This window comes from Podarcis tiliguerta (genome assembly GCF_965153285.1).
Source record: "Podarcis tiliguerta genome assembly, chromosome: 5".
In the NCBI taxonomy this organism is placed as follows: Eukaryota; Metazoa; Chordata; class Lepidosauria; order Squamata; family Lacertidae; genus Podarcis; species Podarcis tiliguerta.
This window is the reverse complement of record NC_139538.1, coordinates 32,715,696-32,739,104: the sequence shown is the minus strand read 5'-3', so window position 1 is coordinate 32,739,104 and position 23,409 is coordinate 32,715,696. Positions and strand designations below refer to the sequence as shown.

At 42.1% G+C, this 23,409-nt stretch overlaps 2 protein-coding genes across 6 annotated transcripts in view; both read right to left on the bottom strand.

Moving 5' to 3' along the window:
- RBP1 (retinol binding protein 1) overlaps positions 1-14,399 on the bottom strand; it is a 32,439-nt gene extending 18,040 nt beyond the window's left edge. Inside the window, exons 1-2 of the mRNA XM_083443058.1 lie at positions 13,822-14,399; positions 12,613-12,791 (exon numbers count right to left, since the gene is read on the bottom strand). Of these exons, the coding sequence (XP_083299184.1) occupies positions 12,613-12,791; positions 13,822-13,894 (252 nt within the window). The 5' untranslated portion in view covers positions 13,895-14,399. The remainder of the gene's footprint in view (positions 1-12,612; positions 12,792-13,821) is intronic.
- A 3,011-nt stretch (positions 14,400-17,410) lies between these two features.
- The window catches only part of NMNAT3 (nicotinamide nucleotide adenylyltransferase 3), a 37,020-nt gene continuing 31,021 nt past the window's right edge, over positions 17,411-23,409 (bottom strand). For all 5 annotated transcript variants that reach the window (XM_083443020.1, XM_083443021.1, XM_083443019.1 and 2 more), the window contains one exon: positions 17,411-19,103. In XM_083443020.1, the coding sequence (XP_083299146.1) occupies positions 18,694-19,103 (410 nt within the window). In that variant the 3' untranslated portion in view covers positions 17,411-18,693. The remainder of the gene's footprint in view (positions 19,104-23,409) is intronic.

Below are 23,409 nucleotides of genomic sequence, written 5' to 3'. Positions count from 1 at the left end.
CGGAGATTGCATTCTTTCAACACAGCTATTGATTTGCCTTAATTTAATAACATCCTCTAGCTTTGAAGGGTCAGAGAAAGTAACAGCGATAAAACAAAATACAAAAATGCAACGTCAGAATTAAAACACCCTCATGGCTGTTAAAAGTCAGGCAAATATGAATGTATTGCAGCACTTTTGGGTAATGTTGAGGCTCAGACTCTGGTGAATCTCCAAGGGAAAGGAGAACTGTGAGCATTGAAAGGAAACAACATTTTTTTATTTAAAAAATCCCAATATGGCCAATTTTATGGTTTTCTGTTCCTTGTGCTATTTTGCACTGGTAGAATTCCTTGTGTTCACACCCTTAGCCATAAAGTAGCCAAGTTTGCAGGTTTAATCCCCATACAGGCCACCTGCATATTCCTGCATTGCAAGGGGTCAGACTAGATGACCCTTGGTACACCTTCCAACTCTACAATTTTAAGACTCTATGATTCTAAGTTAATTTTCCCTCTATTTTTCCCTAACTTGTCACTATCATCACAGGCACGCTGCTCTCGAACCCACTAATTATAACTGTAATAGAAGTCTGGTGGGTATGTGTTGCTTTATCACATTAGATGCTGTGGCATAAATTCTAGCACCCAGAAATACTTCTGTACTCCCTACGGATTGCCAAAACTTTCTGCACAACTTTAATAGGTCAATTAAATGCTGCCACTTGGAAAACACAAGTGTGGGGGATATGCCACATGGCACCCTATTTACACAAGTTGCTCGGTATGCACTTCCTGCACGTGTTTGCAAACTGCATATAAGGAGGGGTCCAGATAGGGAAGGCACATGACACTTTATGAGCGCTAATTCTGCCAGCTAGGATTGCCAGCAACATATCTGCTTGCTGGATTTTCCAATAAGCTTGGCAAACAAGGCTAAATTGTTGCCACATCAAGTCACAGACTTGAGCTTGAAAATAACTTGTTCTTTAAATGAGGGAAGAAAGCGGTGGAGAAGCTAAACTTCAGCCACTGATAAAGGATCGATACCTAGGGGTGGGTGGGAAGGCAGAAATCCCATTGTATGGTGAAGCAGATAATTAATTATAAGACAAATGCATCATATAAAATTGTACGCTAGGCTGAGCAGTTCATGTGCGTCTCAAATTAGCCATTCTATTGAATGCCGTTTTCCTTTACTCTTTATCCTTTGCATAAATTGCTTTTCCTTATTGTAATGAAAGAGTTGAAGCATTTTTTAAAACATGGATTGCTTACTGTGCAGCCTTGAGAGAATAAAGAGGCAGATTATAGTGCTTAGCTGGTGTGAGCAAGGGCAGGGATCAATTTTTAAGCCCATTGTCATTTAATTTATTTGTAATGGTTCATGATTTACCCAGCACATGTATTAGTGCCTATACAAAAATGGCATTATTATTTATACATATTTAAAATTCATCCACTTCTCGTTAAAGGCAGGAAGGAAGCAACAGCTTTGTGTACCAAGTTTTCAAGCAATTTATTCTCTTCTCACAGTTTTCAGCGATTCAAGATTAAATTAATCCAGTCACTGTACAAGCCAAAACAGCTTTGGGTCTCATTTTTAGTTGACACACCACCATAGGCATTAAGCCCAGAGGCCTCATCAATTCAGGGGAAGAGCTGCTCTTCAACTCAATTTAATATTTCTACACCATCCTTCATTGTATAAACCAGGAGAGTATTTGTGGCTCAAATCAGTCATCTCATGTCCTCATTCTGGAATCTAGCATAGAACATTTCCCAGGATTATGTGTTCAGGTCCCCCAGAGTGCTTTTCAAGTACAAAACAGGATCGGGATATGCTCTTGTAACTCCAGGCCAGAGAATTCAGGCCTTGTGCCTGTGCTTGTAGACACAGCAAAGCACAGCAGCCTTCCTGAGGTAAATTCTGACTTCAGGGATGCAGTAATGGAGGCAACTGCCCATGCTCATAGACCAAAACAACAGCCCCATCCTTGGAAACAGGTTTTTATTTCCCTGCCTGACACAGCCCCATCCTGAAGAGCTAGCTTCTAATGATTAAAAAAAAGAGGCAAAAGTAAGAAGATGCGTCAAGACACTAAAGGGGTTTAAATGAGAAGCTCTGAACTAGAACAGTACCAAAGTTTTGTTCATTATCATTTCAGCAGACATCAGGAATTGCTGAGGGCATCAGAACTTTAAACAGCTATTGCTTCACCATGAAGGGTAAGGAACAGGTTTCCTGACATCTGTGACATCATGATCATAATCTCATTGCCATACAGAAGGAGGCTGACTGGCTTAGAGGGGCAATGTGACAGGGTAGAGAGGAACAAGGAAAAGGAAAGTCATTCCTCAAATGCCTTCTTGTCTCAGGCTTAGTGGATTTTGCCTTCAGCAATAGGAGTATGGAACTTGTGCATTTAAAAAGTTCATACCCCATTTCCACTTACTTTTACAAGAAACCAATATTCACAACACTGATAGAAGAAAATATGAGCTTTACTCCTTTTTGGAAAGAGGTTTGCCCATATCAAGCTGGTAGACAAGTGAAACAAAAAAATCTGGTTTTGTGCAAATGGACATAAAGTTTTTTAAAAAACCCCAACCCTCAAAGCCACAGAATTAAGGTGCAGGAGACCCAAAGGAAAATGTGATTTACTCCCAAGTCTATTGGTAAGGTACCTGCCAGAGACATTTTGTCCTGCCTAATGATTTCTTTAAAAACTTCCAGAGGAGATTCCATCATTTATCTATGCAGCTTATTCCAGTGCTGATTAGATGAACTGCCGTAATAGGATATTGTTCTTAATGGATAGAGGAAAAGCATTTTCAGCATGATAGTCATTTTCAGCTTCAAAAAAGACTTCTGTTTTCCACCAACCAAAGCCATTGCTTTGCCTAGTCTAACTCCAGGCTCTTTCATTCACCAGCTTCTGCTATACCATACTGTGCTAGTAAGATACTGGGTGGGCATTTTCAAACTGTACATTTAAGTCCTATGTTTATTGTTGCAGTCACTTAGAAATAACCTTAACATAGTCAGGATACTAGGGACGCGGGTGGTGCTGAGAGCCACAGAGCCTAGGACTTGCTGATCAGACGGTCGGCAGTTCAACCCCTGTTGCTCGGTCCCAGCTCCTGCCAACCTAGTAGTTCGAAAGCATGTCAAAGTGCAAGCAGATAAATAGGTACTGCTCTGGCGGGAAGGTAAACAGTGTTTCCGTGCGCTGCTCTGGTTCGCCAGAAGCGGCTTAGTCATGCTGGCCACATGACCCGGAAGCTGTACGCCGGCTCCCTCGGCCAATAAAGCAAGATGAGCGCCACAACCCCAGAGTTGGCCACGACTTGACCTAATGGTCAGGGGTCCCTTTACCTTTAGTCAGGATACTAAAACAGGTGGGGGAGGGGGACTCATGAAGACCTGTTGGATCAGGCCAATGGCCCATCTAGTCTAGCATCCTGTTCTCACAGTGGCCAACCAGATGCCTTTGTGACACCCACAAGTAGGATTTGAGCATAAGAGCTCTTTCTTCTGCAGTTTCCAGCAGCTAGTATTCAGAATCATCACCGCCTTTGACCGTGGAGGCAGAGCATGGCCACCACAATCAGTAGCCTTTACCTCCATGCTGTTATCTAATCCTCTTTCAAATCCATGAGGTTTCAGAGGCTGACAACCATGCTTAAGGTAAAGGTAAAGGTACCCCTGCCCGTACGGGCCAGTCTTGACAGACTCTAGGGTTGTGCGCTCATCTCACTCTAAAGGCTGGGAGCCAGCGCTGTCCGAAGACACTTCCGGGTCACGTGGCCAGCGTGACAAGCTGCATCTGGCGAGCCAGCGCAGCACACGGAATGCTGTTTACCTTCCCGCTGGTAAGCGGTCCCTATTTATCTACTTCCACCCGGAGGTGCTTCCGAACTGCTAGGTTGGCAGGCGCTGGGACTGAACGACGGGAGCGCACCCCGCCGCGGGGATTCGAACTGCCGACCTTTTGATCGGCAAGTCCTAGGTGCTGAGGCTTTAACCCACAGCGCCACCTGCGTCCCACTGACAACCATGCTTACATCTTAATAAATTGAACAATAAAGGCCAACTCTAACACAACAGCTTCCGTTCTGAGTTTACTAAAGCCAGCTGATTATATATATTGTTCCAGTCACACAGAGGGCCCGCTCACCAGCCCTACAAGATCCTCAAGGTTGCAGACTCTAGCTTGGAGCTCTCCAGGCAAAAGTGGCTTTATATTGGTACATGGTGTCCACTGGGAAGCAGTTTTCGGTGACATCCACATGGGGTCTTTAACCTATGAACTCCTTACTGAGGTGGTCCCCTCAAAAAGAAAATAAAGAAAACAAGAGCAGTACTCTTCTCCAGAATGGGACTTGCTACTTCCAAGACAGAAAGAGCATTTAGTTATGCTTGCTGATGTAGAACAGATTAGCAATGACTAATTCCTCTTACTCAATGCTGTAACACCATGCGCAAGGCTGTGGCTACATACTTGTAATAAGCTTCTTGCTTTATGCAACATCACAAAAGGTTGCGGTTTGATCCCAGGCCCATGGAATTCATAGTCTACCAAGGATGCAGGTGAGGGCACAGAAGAAAAAAAAAAACAGGTGGGCAGCTGAGCATGGAAGCTGTTGCAGTGATTGCATTGTTTACCTTGCATGATCTGCTGTTACCTCTCACTTTCCGTAAGCAGCTTGTCCAGCTTTCACAAGAAAAAAAGCATGTCTTTTGACTGGCATTAGGGTTTGTGTAACAGCACTGCTGATCAGATGCCAAGAGACTGAGCCAGGGTTTTAGGTGCCTGTGCTGTACCATCGTGTTAACATATTTATATTGATCCTCAGTGACTACTCTCATATCTTAAGAGCCTGCAGACACCATTTTAATGGGTAAAGTTGATGTCGGGTGACTGGATACACACCAACCATCATCACCACCGTTGTAAACTTTCCTTTTCATTCAACTTAAAAGCATTACTCCGTTAAGAGATGAATTTATTCTTTAAAACAAATTAGAATTTAAAACCATATTTTAACCCAAAGGCATTCCTCTTGAAGAAGGAGGGAAGCGTTCAAGTAAGTAAGCACTAGCCCTTAACTCAGATGACACATATGGGGCATTTTACTGAATGATAAAAAACATGTTCACAGGAAGAGGTAATTGGGAATTAAAATTGCTTGGTTTAAGTGGTTAATCAATCGTTCTTATCAGTTAGAAGCCAGGTTCATGGTTCATGCCTCCTCAACACCATTGGTGGCAATGTCTAACAGTGTGCGGATAGCTGAGACGTGGTTTCTGATGGCTATGGGAAATTTCTCCACATTAGCACACAAGCTAACCCTGCATGCATCAGTATCCCCTTAAGCAACTGTATATAGCACAGGTGGGTTTCCTGCAGCCTCCAATCTCATTTTATGCACCCACCAACTGCTACTAATGCTGCCCTGTTCTTCCATCCCATCCAGGTTCCTTCCCTCCTGCTAATTTACACTTTATTTCACACCACTGCTGTTAGAAGTACCTCCCGCCACCCTTTCTATGTGGTTTCAAAATAACTGGAATGGGCGGTATTGTATTTCACAAAATAAATGGCTTTTTGAAAACATTCTTGGCTTGGAAAAAGAAGGCCCTCCCGCATAGTTGCCCGAAGACGAATTGGAAGGCTTCTTGCTCTCTCTGTGTATAGTGCATTATGGTCAGAAATAAATTACTTTCACTTGTTTTCCAGAAAAGCAGCTGTATCTGTTGTACTTTTTTTTTACAAACCACCTCTATATTTAATTGAGAATAACTCCATCAGTCCCAGTGGGGTTGATTTCTGATTAGACCTGCATAAAAGGGGGAATTTAATCTGAAATAGCCATGGTAAAAATAGAGGCAGGGTGGCCTTCCAGATGTGTTAATCCAGATCATTTGTTTCCAACTCCACCCATAACTAGCTACTGGCTCTGCCCATCACCAGCAAGTAGCCCTCATCAGATTATTCCTGAGGGAATGTGGCCCAACGAAGGAAAAAAGGTTGACCATAACAAATCTTTTCAAGTACAGTAGATCAACAGAATAATAGAATCATAGATTTGTATAGTTGGAAGGGACCCCAAGGGTCATCTAGATCAATCCTCTGCAATACAGGAATCGCAACTAAAGCATCCATGGCTGATGGCTATCCAACCTCTGCTTAAAAACATCCACCACATTTCATGGGAGTCCATTCCACTGTCAAACAGCCTGTCACCATCAGAAAGTTATTCCTGATGTTTAGTCAAAATCTCCTTTCTTCTAACTTGAATCCATTGCTTCAGGTCCTACCGTCTGGAGCACCAAAAAGCAATAAAATCTAAGAGGGCATGAGTATGAACTAAGGGTGTTTTCCAAACGAATCTCATCCCAAAATAGCAACAATCTATCTCAAATTGTGTAATTAAAGATGATTTGGTGCTCTTATGTAACAAACCTGGCCCACCCCCAGATTGGACTACTTGCAATAAGGAAAGTGATGGGGAAATGCACTGGAAAGTATGGAATGACAATTTGCTTGATACAACATCGTATAACCTCCCCAGAAATAAATCAGAATGAATGCTCGATAAAGAGCCAAGATTGCACAAAGCTTGCAGGGGGCTCAGACAAACAAATCAGGGTGGATGCTCCATAAACAGGTCATCTGGAAGCAACCAAACTCACTCAGCAAGCACAGCAACCAAGGATTTCCACTTAAAATAATAAAAATAGTGTAATGGCACAATGGCATGTTCCTCCTATGTGCAAACCCTTCAAGCTTCTGACCACCCTCCAAACAAAATAAAGATGCATTTTTTAATCCCATGATTCAGCTGGACAACCTTCATATCCAAATTCTCTTAAGTGTTAATGAGCCTCCCTTCATGCTGTTTAATGGTCTCACAAAGTCAGCCATGATATACTAAGGACTGTAACTGGAGTTTCATTTTCCCTATGCTCCCTCTATTAGTGATCAAGTTGTATTGCGGTATTTCTCTCTTTTTTGTCATGTACATTTTCAAAATGACATTTCGTGTTCAAAAGGACCAGACATTTAATTGACTTTTTTAAAAAAATGTTGGGCTAGTTACTAACCCATATCTTCCCTTGCATGCTCTTGCTATACTTGCTTCATGCTGGTTCTGCACAGTGGCTGCATTTTCTCTTCTAATTCATCTTTCCCAAAACTGATTTCTGATTCTGGAAGCAATTAGGAGTCATGTTATTGCTTTCCTGTCTAAGGAAATGGCTGGATAATATTGTCCTCATTAAGGGCCTAGCCACACTACCATTGGATCTGTGTTGGTCACGCCAAGTGACTGAAAAGGCTGCATGCAGTGCTTTCAACTCACAGCAAACTGGTTGTATCCACCATGGGCAATATCACAGCAAATGATTCAACACGCATGATGAATCAAAACCTAGGCACAGCATTATATCCATAGACTAAGAGGCATAATGTACACACTTTTTCTATGGTCACCCTGTGCCTTCATAGTCATGTGACTATATCCTAAATCCCAGTAGATTGTAGTCTTGCTAATAATTCTTGTTTTGAGCTAGTGGTATATTTTCACAGAATTTCCTGAACCTGGTACAATCACCACTATTTCTTGTTTGCTACAGTCGTGTTTATTTACTATGGCCCCAACCAACTGTGTATTTCAGAAAGCATGGTGGTAAATTACCTGCATAGCACCCAAGCAGCAAAGTGACATGTAGTGATAATTATAATTTTGCTACACTATGATGCTACACTGCAAGAGGGAGAGAGAGAGTTGGGTGTGTATCATTGAGGCCACTACCCAAACTACTTGCTTTCATACTTTTAAATATTAGCAGGTATGAGCTGTTGCATTAGCAGAAAACAGCTCTGAGGATCCCTTGGCTTTCTGATACTGCATCTGATACGATTTTGTGTGTCAGCACTAGACATGTTTGCCAACTGTGTAGTTCAAGGAGATACCCTGGGGAATTGGAATCCATCTATACAGACTGCATATAGGAAATTAACCAAGTCTGGAACTAGGAGGGGTGATGGTATAAGCTCAGCGCCCTTTCAAAATGAAAATGTCTGTATGTGTTGTGGGTCTACATTAAGGAGGACTAAACTGAGCACAATGGTAATGCACCAAAGTCCAAGCAAGTGCTACTTCTGCTTTTGAGCCAGGACTCTTGATTTTATATGTGACTCTCAGTACATTTCCTCAAGTGATTCCTTAACTACCTCGCTTGTGGCAGAGCTGCAGGCCTAGGACCTCTGTTCATCAAGTCAAGGATGGAAACAGCTTGGGTTTCAACAGTTCAGAGAGAAAAAGAAAGTAATGAACAAAATTAAGTGACAACCTATTTTAGCAGCTGTATCAAAGGAAAGACCGGGTTAGTCAGTTCCAATTTGGCAGGAAGCTGTACTTTGGTGATGTGAAGCAACTGTATCCCCAGAAAACACGGGCACTAAATTTCACAGAAGACAACTTGATTTTGTTCCTGTGGCGTACATTACTTCTAATGCTTAACAAAATACCTTTAATCTTTGTTCTAAGGGAATGTGCAGTCCCCATGGAAGCAAACCTAACCACTGCTTAGCCATCTTTTACTTGCTGAAAAATAAAGTTGCTTTTCCACAAGAACTGCAACTGATTGGGGGAGGCGCAGAGGCTGCTCCCACTGCTTACCTATGGTTTGAGAGAGTCTTAAAATGAAGACACTGGTTATTGTACTACTAAGGGCTCCACCCCTGCTCACTTTGCTCGCCAACCTCATGTACCCCCCGGCAATTCCCAGCCCCTCACAGCTCCTTCAACCCCTTAATTCTTCTTCAGCCCTTAACCCGATACAGCCCCTTTAATCCCTACCCTTTTACAGCTCCTTACACTCCCAAAGTGGTGGGTGGTGGTGCTCTGCTGCTTTCCTGGGTCCCTGTCACTTATCAAAAAGTGGAGGTGTGAAGCGTGTAGCAGACCTCTGAGTCTGCCTTCTTCCTCCTCAGTATGCAGCAGCACCCCATGGCAATGGGACGTGACTTCTCCCTTTTGAGTGGGGGTGGGGGTGGGTCGGGAACTGTGCCAGGGCTCCCAATCACCTTAATCCGACCCATTCCTGCTGAGTGTTTCTCAAATGAGGGCCATATGGCCCCCTGGGGGCCCCCAGGATATTTCAAGGGGTCCACAGGTGAAAGTCGCGTCAATGGGAGGGTGGGAGGCACAGAGCAAGGCTAAGGGGCTGCAGAAGGAAGTGAGAAGGGGGGAAAATCTTTTTTTTTTTTTTTAAAGTCCTAATTGGCTGGCTATCTGCTTGGCGAATCACAAGTGGGTAAGGGGGCGGCCAACTAGGGCCTAACGCTGCTTTCTGCCACATGCATTTTCTTCAAGCAGTCCTGGTTTATTTCCAGAAGGAGGGGGCAATCAGGATCGGGGCCTTTGGATGCTGCCAAGGGGCATAGGCCCGTCAGCAGCATCGGCCCAGCTCTGCAAGGCGTGGGGTGAAATCCACCGCAGTGCCTAGCCGAGTGGGGTCGTCTGGTGCTGCTGCTGACTTGCATCTAGTAAATTACTAATTGTCTACTCAGAAGAAAGCCACATTGAGTTCAGCGGACCTTACTCCCAGGTAAGGACATGTGGGGCTATAGTGTTTTATCTAGGCAGTCAGGGCTCTCCCAGATGACAAGGTCCCCTGATCAGTGAGGACCACTTGCTTTTTAAAATTTCCCCATATATACAGAACTCCCTGTGCAGCTTTTGGACTGCTATCTGTAGCTTTCCCCCTCCATGTCAAATAACTGGAGTCAAATAAGTGTTGTTTACTTTTTATAATACATGGAAGATGGACCTCTCTTGGGAGATTCTGGATTCTCCTACCTTGGAGGTTTCTAAGCAGAGGTTGGATGGCCATCTGTCAAGGATGCATTTGCCAAGTTTCCTACGTTGCAGGGGGTTGCACTAGAAAGTTGACCACTGGGGTCCCTTCCAGCTCCATGTTTCTACGTTTTTCTGCTCCAACAATATTTCATTATGTTCCTATCATTTTATGTAATCGTATCTTGTATAAATTATAAAAAATATAAATAAAACATGTTCCGTTTACAAACAAAATATTTAAATATCTGCCTTTCTACCAGTAGGCTGGTGGGGCATGGGCATAGCCAGGGTTTTTGTTAAGGGGGCAGGCTTTCTTAGGGTGGGGCAGAACCTCAGATTTGTATTGATTTTTTCTTATTGGGGGGCAGCTGCCCCCCTGCCTACGTCCATTGGGGGCACAGTGAGAAAAAGGTTGGGAAACACAGCATTAGCTTTATCTTCAGCTTATTTGACAATATGTGCCTTATTTTACTGGGAAGCAGAAGATATAATAGGTTGTCTAATCTTTAAAACTCTGCAACTGCTGTCTTTTGCAGAAAATAATTCCAATACTATACAATTTATTCATCTTTCATTGTGAAATGCTTAATGGATGAAACGAAAGTAGCTAGTGTCAGATCCCATTCATGCCAAAAATAACTCAGCTCAACACTAATGGATCTAAGGCACTCTAGATTACCAATCAAAGGGACACAATGCAGCTAATATAAGCAATGGCAAATCATATTCAGCCCTTGCTTCCATTAGCCACATTGTGTGTGGGTTCTGTATCTGGGTTTTCAAACTGTTTAAAGCAGTGGTTCCCAATTGGGAGTCTGCGTAACCCACCTAGGGGGTCCATGGCACCATCCACATAACAAAAACCACCACAGAGATGTCAAAATGTTCATAAGTAGGGGGTCAATGGATTGGATTTTTGAAAAACAGGGGGTCCACAGTACTTAGCGAATTGGGAGCCACTGGTTAAAAAAAATTATTAAAAGCCATTTGATTTTAACTTCTGCGTGGACTAGCCCTCCTACACAGGCTTTTGTGGTCAATCATTCTTTGCTTTGTATAAAATGTACAGATAAATCACTTGAAGCATGACCATCGGAATCTGCACCTTCTGGCATATCAGATGAAGACTGAGCATGTACCCAGTGAAGAATTGCACTAATTGGCCATTGCTTGACTGTTTTTAAGTGAATGCTGTTTCCTCAAATATGTCCATGCCAAGACCTTAAGAAATAACTAAGCTTTCTCACCTAAATCTATCCTGCATTTAACATTACTGGATTTTGAGCTCCCAGCTTTCAACTTTAACCTGTGCAGAACCTATGGCATCTGAAAAGTAGAGCTGAAAGCCCTGATAAAACCAGATTCTCCAACAGACTGAACTGCAGCATCACACTGGCCCTCTTTAGATGATCAGTTACAAACATGTGAATGGGCTTTCAAGAACATTGGCTAGCCTTAAATCCTAGACAGACACATGTCCCCATATCAATGCATGACTGGCATTAATTTGAATGCACCCACCCTCAGATGAAAAAATGTTCCTGTGCCTGTGGAAGGAGCAGCACACACACAACCCATCTTTAGAACAACATAATTTACACATTGACCAGAGCGGAAGCTGGGAAAAGAGGGAAACTGAGAGAAACCAGAATTGATTCACCTGTTCCTATTTCCAAATGACAGATGAGGGCTATTGCTGAAACAAGCATTCTCTCTGCACTTTGCATTCTTGTTTGGTAGCCAAACCTACCTAGTTGGGCAGGCAACACATACCCCCTTTCCTTGTATTTCAAAAGTCTTCCATTTTTCCATTGTCATGGGACAAAGAGGAAATTTCTGCTGTTCCAAGGCTAGAGCAGGGAGCACCTATGAATGTGAGAGTCTACTGTTTTAATTTCTCTCTTTTTAAAAATGCCTCCCTCAGTCAGATAACCTTGTGCATTTTCACTTTGGGAACCTTTACACTTTTAGCAGTATCTTGCTCTCAAAGTAAATGAAAGGACAGCAGTCAGGCTCTGACTCAGCTAAGCAGCTTGGTATTAGCGAGACTGTGCTGCTAATTGGTATTCCTCCTTATGAGCCACACAGTATTGTTTCCTTGTCAAAAGCTAAGAGCTCACAGGGGAGAATTCTTGGTGCTGTCTACTTCTGTTAAGGATGATGCTTCTGTTTCTGGTATAAATAGCTGTTTAAAGCATGTGCTGTCTCTCTGGGCTTATTCGGAATTGTTAGCAAAAGGTGGGCAAGAGGCAGCAATTGCCTTGCTTCTGCTACTCGACACAAGACGAGTGGGATCATACTGTGCCAGCAGCACCATTTCAACAAGCAAGTCTAACAGAAACGCAATAAAGCATACGTGTTGACCAAAACAGGATTGGAAACTACTTGCTTTATAAAACAAAACAGAGACACTCACCCCCCAACCGAGTATCAAATGTATATAATTCAAGTTTTATAGTGCAACCCTATGCACGAAGGACACAATTCCAACTATGTTCAATAGGACTTGCTCCCAGGAAAATGTGTATGGGAGGACTGCAGCCTAAATAAAAGACAGTGACTTAATGTCTAGCAACACATTTATTAGATGTAAAGTCTGTACTGAGTCCCGAGACTGCCTAAATACAGCTGTCAAACACAAACAGTTTCCTGGGAGGGGGGGGGGGGGAACCACAGCAAAATGTCTGTGACCATCATGATGCAGGGTTTGGAAGCTTTTTTTGTTTGTTTGTCATGAAACAGTTGCTGTTCTCATTCTTACCATGCATTTGCGATCATCCACCCCTGTTAAATCCTCCTCAAATTCCTTCCCTATATCAAAATCCATGATGTAGTTTTTAAAAGTGCTTAGTGTCTTAATGATCATGTGATCGCCATCTTGAATGATCTCTTTGTCCGGTTTGAGCATATTAGCTATTTTTCTCACAGCAATATTTACATCTGAAGGGAAGAAAGAGACCAGAAAAGAGTTCTGTAAAGATCAAACCTCTGGAGAAGCTTTGAAGATTTTCTTTAAAAAAATAAACTTGTAGTTCAATACAAAGTGAGGAAGTTTTAATACTTATCCCCACACAGAATGAAATGATAATCTTGTCAACATATATAGATACTTGGCCTAAGATTTGGGCCAAGCAATTTGGATTTTGTTGAATTTACGTATCAACTCATCTGTGTATGTGCTTCACCTGATGGTATGATGACTATTATGCATAATCTTGTTTATATTTACTTTGACTATATGCCTTTCCCTTTCTCCTTTGCCTTTCCTAAAGCTCACATCTACATTTTAAGGCACTGTCATGCCACTTCAGCAAATATGGCTTCCCACAAAGAATCCTGGGAACCATAGTTTGCTATGGGTTCTGGGCTTTGCAGCTCTGTGAGGGGTTCTCTTAACAACTGTCAACAACCTTGACCAACTAGTTCCTGGGATTCTTTGGGATACGCCATGTCTAGTGTGGATGTGTGAAAGTTGTTATAAAACTTTAAAAATACATTCAACTGAAAACTATTACTTAAGAAGTGCTACTATAGGTATAATATACCTGTTCAATGAGTTTCCTAATCAAATTTGTAGTTCAGGCTCTGCTACTTTTGTTCTGTCCCTAAGACTGTACACTTCCTGAGGTAAAAGGCTTGCTATAACACCAGCAATGTATGATAACTTCTGGATAATTAATTTTGATAATTCAGAAGTGTTTATTTATGCTTATATAGACTTAAACTTCTGGATTTTATTTCTTGCTCTTCCTATCAGTGAGGCACTTTAAAATATATAGAGAGAGACATGGCAATATTAATAAAGAAACTCAGTAAAACCAAAATATTTTCATACAAAAGCCATATACAGTGAAGTGGAACGTTTATGTGATTGATGCTACAGAAGAATCAGATTCAGCCGAAGCGTAGGAGGCATGGAGCTACGGTTGTATAATAAATTAAATTAAATAAATAAATAAAAGAATCTTACCTAATGCTTTCAAATACTCCTCAAAGTTGTCATTGCTGAGCATTTTCCAATAGCCATTGAAATCGGCAGGCATGGTTGGTGCTTGTGTCCTCGTCAATATCAAAGCTTTTCAACTTGTGTGTTAATTCTGCACCATACAGCTCAGAGCCTTTTGCTGAGGCCAAGTCTGAACTCTGGTTTCTTTTATCTGTTCTTCCGGCCATGTAGTTATGCTAGTCCCTTTAAGCCGATTAGCGTCGAAGTGTTACCTTTAAATCCCCCCAAATATCTGAACCTTTTAGCTTGCTAATGACAGCAGGATGGCTTGATTTAAATGGACGAGGTCATTGCCCTTCTATACCGATGGCTGTATGGCCACAGATTAGCTGAGTTTCGATTTTAACTTCTTTCCCTTCCATGCGGCTAAGAAAAGAAGATGGCTTCTCCTGATACAGCATATCTTAGTGCTAAATGTAGTGGACATACTAGGTGATTCAGGAAGTGGCAAATTATAGTCTCTGGATCGTCTGAGATCGTTGCCCTCTGTCTTCCAAACCTGTACTCCAAAGAGGTATGAAAGTTCTACCATACAAAAGGAACTGCATTCTGAATTGCTATATTTTGCTAAATTTATGAAGGAATCCCTGAGCAATAGGTGTTGGGAAGCAGAACTAGATGGCTATTAGATGGCAGAAAAAGAGCCAGTCATTACTCATTGAGCCTTTTAGTATTGGACTTGCACCCCGATTCCAGTTGTCAACAAGCATCTCCAGCAGAACAGAATGTTTTATTAATCAGCTGAGATAATGCACCGTTTTTGCAGCCTGAAAAATAAGCAGTCCTTCACAGAAACCTATTAACTTCAGTGCAAGTAAGCTGGGGGCGGGGTGCGTACACACACACACACACACACACACACCGTGCAGTACTGCATTATTCAACAATACATTGCTGCTCGAAAAGAATCACTTGAGACTGTAAAGTCTTCTCATCACTTAGGAATACAGCAGGGAAATTTCGAACACGCTGCAGAACAAATAGTTTTCAGTGTAGCATGAGCTCAAGGTTAAATTAATTGAGTTAAGAATTCCAGGGCATTAGCTGCTGTGCCTCTGGATAAAGGCTAGCTCCTTCTCCCATGGGGCGCAAGGTGGCAGATTGTAATAATCCAGATTCTCATATGTATTTGATGATGTTTAGTTCAGAGTCACACAGTACTTATTTCACATACCTAAAAAATCTGAAATTAACGACCCATCTTCAAACTCTCCCCATTAACATCTGATAGGCATCCTGCTGAAAACAACGACCCAATATCTAAGAAATTCTGAAAGCCGAGGGGTGGTGGGAGAGATCCCCAGAGAAGCCTGCTCTACTTTAAAATCCTGAGTAACAAAGCCTAAGTAATTTGTGGCGCAAGGGGGAAATCTGGCAAGAGAAAATCTGCCAGTGGCAGGTGATTTTTAAATTTAAAACACACAAAGACAGAAAGAACAGAGGAGCTGCGCCATCTCATGATAGGAGGGAAAACAATATGGGGTTGGATCTCTATGCCAGCGGCTCCCATTTATGGATTTGTGAGCCAAATACCATTAGCTGCACGAGTCTGGCTTCTTTGCAATGGTGTTTGTGAATAACATAAACTTGCTTACTTGTGTTAATTTACTAGTGTGGGGCTGGAGCTTTGATGTACCAGAGTGGACGGTCCTGGAACAGATATGCAGGCCCCTAGAAGAATCACCCAGTGCAAGAGATGAACCCCTGGAGGAACGTGGCACAAAAAAGCAGGACTGCCAGGAGCCAGGCTGTGTCGCTTTCATGCCCTCACCTCACGCTACAGGAGCAAGTAGAGTGGTTGCATACCTCAGAACACAGCAAGGTGGCAGTGGAAGATACAGTGTACAGAACGATTCCTGCTGCTCACCAGAGAAGGAAGAAATGTGTGGTGGCAGCAGCTGACTCCCTATGGAGGGGGACAGGGGCAGCAGTGTGCAAAGACATGACTCATGGTTTCAGTTGTCTCTACACAAATGTACAGAGTATGGGAAACAAGCAAAAAGAACTCGAGTTCTTAATACAGGATGGCAAATATCACCTAATAGGCATTACTGAAACTTGGTGGGTTGAGACTCATGAGAGGAATCTAGAAATTGAGGGGTACAGTCTGCTCAAGAGATATTTATCAAACAAAAAGGGAGGAGGAGGAGCATTATACGTGAAGGATGTGTACAGTGAAGTAGGTTAGCCTGAGAGTGAGCAGCTGGCTAAAAATTAATAGCTCATTCCATGAACTTCACAGCTGAGCAGAATTCAGGTACCCATTGTCTAAAGTTCAACATTCTATCCATTATTACTATATTGCAAGTTCTACCTGAAAAATGGTCAGAAATTGAATTGATGAAAAGTTTGCCATATGGCACCCCAGTTTTGATTTGTCCTTTCAATTTTCCTTGCTTTATTTTCAGCCCCACCCGCAAGCAGGGTAAGGACAAGGGAGTAATGGATGTTTGACAATCACATTGATTGTCAAGCTCTAAAAGACACAGAAGTAGGTGTGTTGAAACCAGTTTCCAGAAAAATTTACCACTTCATTTGCAAGTTATAAACATTCTTCCAAAAGTCACATGCAAAATAGGTATTTTATGAAGCTGTATGCAAAGCAATGTTTTATATATGGTATTCTGCAACCACCAGATTATTTCAGAACGATAGCAGACCCACAAAAGAAATTCAAAGAGTGGATGTGTCAATACCTGCCCTCCCAAAGCACCATCCCTTATCATCTCACATAGAGCAGGAAGGTTTGAATGGGAGTTTTCTACATGCTAAATGTACTTAGAATCGTGCTTGTGCAGTGTTATTGGTCACAGGAATACAGTGCAAGCGTACTCAGCCAAACATGTGAAGAAACCCCCTTCAGACAATCCTGCATCTGGGGTAGAACCAATGGAGATAGAGACAATGGGGCTGTGTCTTTATTCTCACACACAATGTCTGAACTGCTGAGTAGGCCAGAGGAAAGAAGCATCTTTCAGAATTCTGACTTGTATTCTCCTCTCTTCGTAATGAGGTTGCTGAAGACATTTTTATAGATGATTCCCTGCGTTTGAGCAGGAAGGCAGGCTAGACTTATGTCACTGGCACGAACCACATACAGACAATGCTCCTTTGAAATATTGCCCTGAAGTAATGGAACTCACAACTGTGTCTTCTGGGTTGGCTGGTGTTAAGATGAAATATGCTGGATCCTCTCTTTTGTGAAATGTTGAGCGGGTGTGCCCCATGGCAGAAAACTGCATTGCTGTAGTACCTGTGTCACTGCAAATCTGTTGTGCCTGACTGGAAGCAGTTGCCCTTCCTTTGTGCTTAGATCCAGCTCCCTGACCTGCTTAATTCCTGCCTGGTGAAATTTGTAACCAAGAACTAGTCTCTGGGTTTGTCTTTTGCTTCCTCCTTCCCACACCTTTTCCCCCTTTTGTGTCATGTACCGGTATTTTAGATTGTAAATTCACACCTGGTCTTTGTATATTGGATTGCAAGTTATTTCTGAACTTTGTAAGCCACTCTGGGAAGCTTTTTCAGCACAACGGCAGAGTTAAAAGACCTTATATAGCTTCCGCCCCCTGAATTTATTAGAAGAGCTTGTGAAAGATGTCAGCTACAGAAAAATATACGTTTTCTCTCTTTGCGTCTTTAGAAACACAAATGCTGCAGTGCTAAAATACAATTTACAAGAAATATTATAAGTCCATTTATGAAGTAAGGGTGGAGGAAGCCTTCCTGGCAAATCCAGTGCTGATAAGTGGGACTGCAGGCAACGGCTTGACAATTTTGCAGTAAAGACACTGAAAGCATTGTGGAATTGCGATGTGGCGAAAGGCTTACAAAAATAATTCACAACATCCAAAAAGAAAGGAAAGAAAAGAAAAACCTCAAAGTCCAGACATAGAATTATAGAATTGTAGAGTTAGAAAGGACCACAAGGGTCACTGAGTCCAATGCCCTGCAACGCAGGAATCTTTTGCCCAACATGGGATTCAAACCCACGACCCTGAGATTAAGAGTTTCATGCTTTATTGGCTGAAGCTACCAAGAAACAGAAGAAGATTGTAACATCACAATCCCACACCACACAACGCTGGAAGTAAATCTTATGGAAATCAATGGGGCTGACTTACAAGTGAATTGTTTAGGATCACGTGATATGGGAGCTTGTTTTGATTCACTGTCAATAGTGATACTTAAATTGATAAACTTCTTTGCATAACAGATGGCAAGGCAGAAACCAAATGCAGCAGGCAGTCCTTGTTTTAGATTTCCAGTGCCTATAAATAGACTTCAGGTGGGACGAGGACTCTTTTCTTCATTCATTTCAACAAGAGGAAAGACCTGGATCTACATCCCTATTAAGTGTGCAAAACTGTCTCCAACGCTGAAGTTCAGTGGGGAAGTCCCTTTGTGAACAGAGATAGGCTCATTCATCAATTCTTCACCACAGCTTTTGACTGGCACAGACCGATTTTTCCATAAAATGGATTACTCCCATATTATCACAACCAAGCTTACTTTCCTTTACAGGCATAGTGTTTAGGATTGTCACTCTGAGAAGTGGGTAACTTAGGGCTCAACCGCACATCTACCTGCCCTGCTGCTTTCCCCCAGGAAAACCTACTGCTTACAGCTGAACTGGAGCAAAAGTCAGTTGGGTTTTCTCTGAATTGGCATTTGCCCTGATTTAGTGCTAACAGTGACTTTTTTTGAGGGAAAGAGGTAGGGCAAAGGTAAGACTATTCGGACCCATGCCTAAAAATCATAGGAAAAGTGGAAACCCACTCAGACCCATGATTTCTAGGCACAGGGTAAGCGGAAGTGAGGACAAGCCCCATATTACCATCAGTCATTAAGAGGGCTGACGACAGAACAATATCGCTTAAGTGGCTGCAGCAAATCCCCTTCATTTCTTCGTTCAGTCTCATCAGTGTATATATTGTGTTGCTTAATATAGGAAATAACAGAATCTGGAACGAGGTATTTCACACTTTGCCCTTTGCACAAGGCGTGCCTTATGTTTGTGGCACTGATTTCATTTTGAATCCACTCCCTAACCAAGTGGATATTGTGCTGGTACCTGCTTAAAAGTGCTGACTGAGAGATAAACTGAGAAGGATTGTTGCCAACGCGACTAATACAAACCAACCCAAATTTTCCCACTATTTCTAAAATGTGTTCTTCCTTCCAGAGGTTAGGTGTTTGAAACGTCTTCAGAACATCAGCTCCACACAGAAGTTTTAACTCAGGGACAACTGCAAGAACATAATATCATTTGCATTATTTTCTTTTGCTGAAACATCCCCTTTAGATGTACATTTATATTTGTAGTTTATACGAACACACACACTTAAAATTCAACCAGCATCCTGCTAGAATCTACTGAAGTTAAGGCTGCTTACACAATAAACCTTTAAAGTACATTCTTTCCTCCAAAGAATTCTGGGCACTGTAGTTTGCCTCTCACAGAGTTATAATTTCTAGCAACTCTTAAGAAACCACAGTGCCCAGGATTCTCTGAAAGAATGGGCTTTAAAGGTATAGTGTGCATTTGTAAAATCCTCCAGAAAGTGTATTATTTCAAATGGCAAATGGACATCATATGCCTTTGCCCACACGGACCCACCTGTTCCTGCAGTCATTCTCAGAACCCCTCCTGCTTGTGCACACATTCATCCAGCAACAACCAAGAACAAAGCCTTCTCTGTTGTGCCACCAACACTTGGGAGCAGCCTCCCCACTGAAATAAGGCATACTCCAACACTGTTTCACTTCTGAGGCATGTTAGAAACACCTTTCTTTTCTAGCTTCTTCACTGCCTTGTCTACCATTATTTTTCTGGTGTGTGCTTTTAACACGTTCTGTCTCCTTTCATCTTCTTCATAAAGTAAACAAATGCAGTCTTTTCAGGATCTTTCTTCAGATAAGCTTCTACAAGAACTTAATAATAATTGCTGCCCTGGCTGACTCTTTCTTACTCCAGCAATATCCTTCTTTAAAGGATATGAATGCAGTTCTCCAGAAAATGAGTGAACCTTTAAGCCCACTTATTATACATCTTAATTTGCTTTTCAAATAAGCATATGCACACTAAGGAAGATCTCCACAATAACAAAATACAGATTACTTATTATTACTATTAATAATTTTATTTTGAAATTTTGGAGCAATCACTCTGTTCAGGCTTTAAGGGCTGATCCACATATTTCAACAGAAGCAGCTACGAATGTGGATAGGCCCAACTTGTAATGTAAGGAATTACAGATTCTTTGGGTTTCCAACAGACGTTTCCATGTAGCAATGCATGACCATCTCTGAGCTCATGCTGAAGGTGGTCAATAATTTATCAGTTTTGGAAATGAACACACATTAAGACCTGAAGGACAATGGCTCTACCACCTTCCCATGCCCAAATAGGTACAGATACCCTTGGGAAAGGCAGAGACAGAGGTGGCTGCTTCAGGAGCTCCAGTAGGAAAAAAATGATGGTATGCGCACCACTCCCACTGGATTGCACAATCCTACCCATTTGTAATCACCCTTGATTAAATTATTTGAAAGAATGGGAAACTCACAGAGTTTCCAGCAAATATTCAGAGGTACATATATGCAAATATGCATTCATTCATTCACTCACTCACTCACTCACTCACTCACTCACTATCTCACTCACTGCACCACACAGTTACACACAAGACTCAGCTTTACAACTGCAAATAAAACGTTTTAAATGTGTTGTAAAGTGCAATATACAAATGTGACACTAGATGGTGAGAGTGAGGTATGCCAAATTCAATGTATTTTTCAAAGCATTTTTTAAAAAAGCATTTTCACAGTGTTTTTTTTTAATATGTGTGTAGAATCCACCAGTTTCCTTCTCTTGTGTTGATGCTTTAGTTGATACTTTAGTTATGACAAACCATTATTTCCTCAGTGATTGTACAGAGAAAAATATTGTGGTTCCCATGTACATATGGGGGCAGCCAACTTTCCCACCCACACATATAGTGTGCCTTGTAGCCTTACAGGGGCAATGTACAAAAAAAGGAGGCTGTCCCTGTTCCATGGGAATTGCAAGTGGGAAGGGAGCTGTTGAAATGAGGTCCTCCTTGTGAGATTCTTACAGGCATCTAGTTGGAAACGGATGCTAGACTAGACTGATTCAGCAGGGGTTACACCCACACCAATTTAGATAGATAGATGATAGATGATGGATAGATAGATAGATAGATAGATAGATGGGTGGATGATAGGATGTGTGTGTGTTTGGAAAAATCCAAACTATAAAGCATATTCTGAAGCTTGGGGTAGAGATTTATCTAGCAGGTTCCCTCTGAATAAAGATACAAGCAACCCTCTTTGACAACCAACATCAAATGCCAACATGGTCAAGCAACATACAACACACTATCATCCATCACTCCCGACATTAAAATGTCTATTTTTAAAAATTGTGAGAACAGCGTTAAGGCTCTCTCTTCAGAAAGGCTTCAACGCTTGAAACCAGAATTGAACAACTAAATGGCTTTTTAAAGAAGGTTGCTGATAGAATCAAGTCTAGAGGGACGAAAAACAGGAATATAACTTCCTTGGACTTTTGAGGGCTACTGTTAAATAATGATCTTGCAGTTTCACAACTGATAATGGTTTTTCTAAACTGCAATTCCAGTAAGAGTGATTCAGTTTCTGTAGCATACTTGAACCTTTTTTTATTTTTGGTAAGGTTCTGAATGGAATATCTGAATCAATACTGGTAGCAAAAAAGTTATTATAATACTCCATAATACCCTGCCAGAAAGGAAAACCGAGTTAGCTAAAGGAGAAACTGTCATCAGCACAAACAAAGCAGCTAGCTTTAACAGCCTGCAAGATCTCATTAAGAGACAAAACTCTCAAACCAAAACAGGTAGGAAACCAACCAGGTTATCTGCCCAAGTTCAATTTGAAATGAAATAAAGATCAAGGGTCTCTTATAAAAAGACTACTCTGTATGTGATGCTAAACTCAGTGACCCTTATCGGAGATGTGAAGACCTACTAAAATAAGTTACACAGAAGCAGAAAGTGTTTTAAACTGATAGCAGCCCTTGTAAATATCTCAGAGGACCTTTCAAAAGGAAATAGCAAATAACTGAGATGTTCTCAAAAATGGCAGGCTGCTGTTATACTAACAAGAAAGTAGAGATGCCAGAGAAGCCAGGCTCATTGAGAACTCATTAAAGTCCATCTCAAAGGAGATGCAAGCTTTACAAGGGTCTGAGTTCTTCTCCAGCTCAGATTGAAATCCAAGCTGGAGAAGAATTATAATATTTCCTGGTTGACAAATGTTTTGCAGTCACGAGAGTATTCTCTCTTAGCTGAGGTGAAGAAAGCTTCTGTACACCACAGATCATTCAACCTACCCCCTGGGAACTCCTTTAAGGAATCTTGAAGGATGGGCTTTTTTTGGCAGCCAGACATTGAACAACCTGCTGGATGTTGTCCTTTCAATGTACGCTGCTGGAGTAAAAACTAAGGTGTGGAAGCTTATTTCCCATGAGTGCTCCATCTGCACCCCCACTATTTACCCTGCAGTCTCTTCCCTTCCCTCTGTTTAATGTAATGGCATGACATTGAATAGTGGGTGATTTAAGGAGCCAAAATGGGAATTGTTTTTCTTTGTTGCATACAACAAGGGGAACACAGTATTTGTTGCATACAGTAAGGGGGGGGGGAAGTATTTGACCTCCTGCTAAATTTGCCAATTTGCCCTCTGACGAAGAAATGACCAGTCCATAATTTTAATGGTACGTTTATTGTAGCTGTGAGAGACAGAATAACAGGAAAAACCCCAGAAACACAGAAGACAAAAGTCAGAGACTGATGTGCATTATAATGAGTGAAATAAGTATTTGATCCCTTTGCAAAAGATGACTTAGTACTTGGTGGCAAAACCCTTGTCGGCAATTACAGAGTTCAGACGTTTCTTGTAGGTGGCCACCAGGTTTGCACACATCTCAGGAGGTATTTTGTCCCACTCCTCTTTGCAGATCCTCTTCAAGTCAGTAAGATTTCGAGGCTGATGTGTAGCTACTCGAACCTTCAGCTCCCTCCACAGATTTTCAATGGGATTAAGTCTGGAGACTGGCTAGGCCACTCCAGGACCTTAATGTGCTTCTTCTTGAGCCACTCCTTTGTCGCCTTGGCTGTGTGTTTTGGGTCATTGTCATGCTGGAATACCCATCCTCGACCCATTTTCAATGCCCTGGCTGAGGGAAGGAGGTGCTGACCCAAGATTTGACGACACATGGTCCCGTCCATCGTCCATTCGATGCGGTGAAGGTGTCCTGTCCCCTTAGCAGAAAAACACCCCCAAAGCATAATATGTCCTCTCCATGTTTGATGGTGGGGGTGGTGTTCTTGGGGTCATAGGCAGTATTCCTCCTCCAAACACGGCGAGTTGAGTTGATGCCAAAGAGCTCGATTTTGGTCTCATCTGACCACAACACTTTCACCCAGTTCTCCTCTGGGTCATTCAGATGTGCATTTGCAAACTGCAGACGGGCCTGTACATGTGCTATCT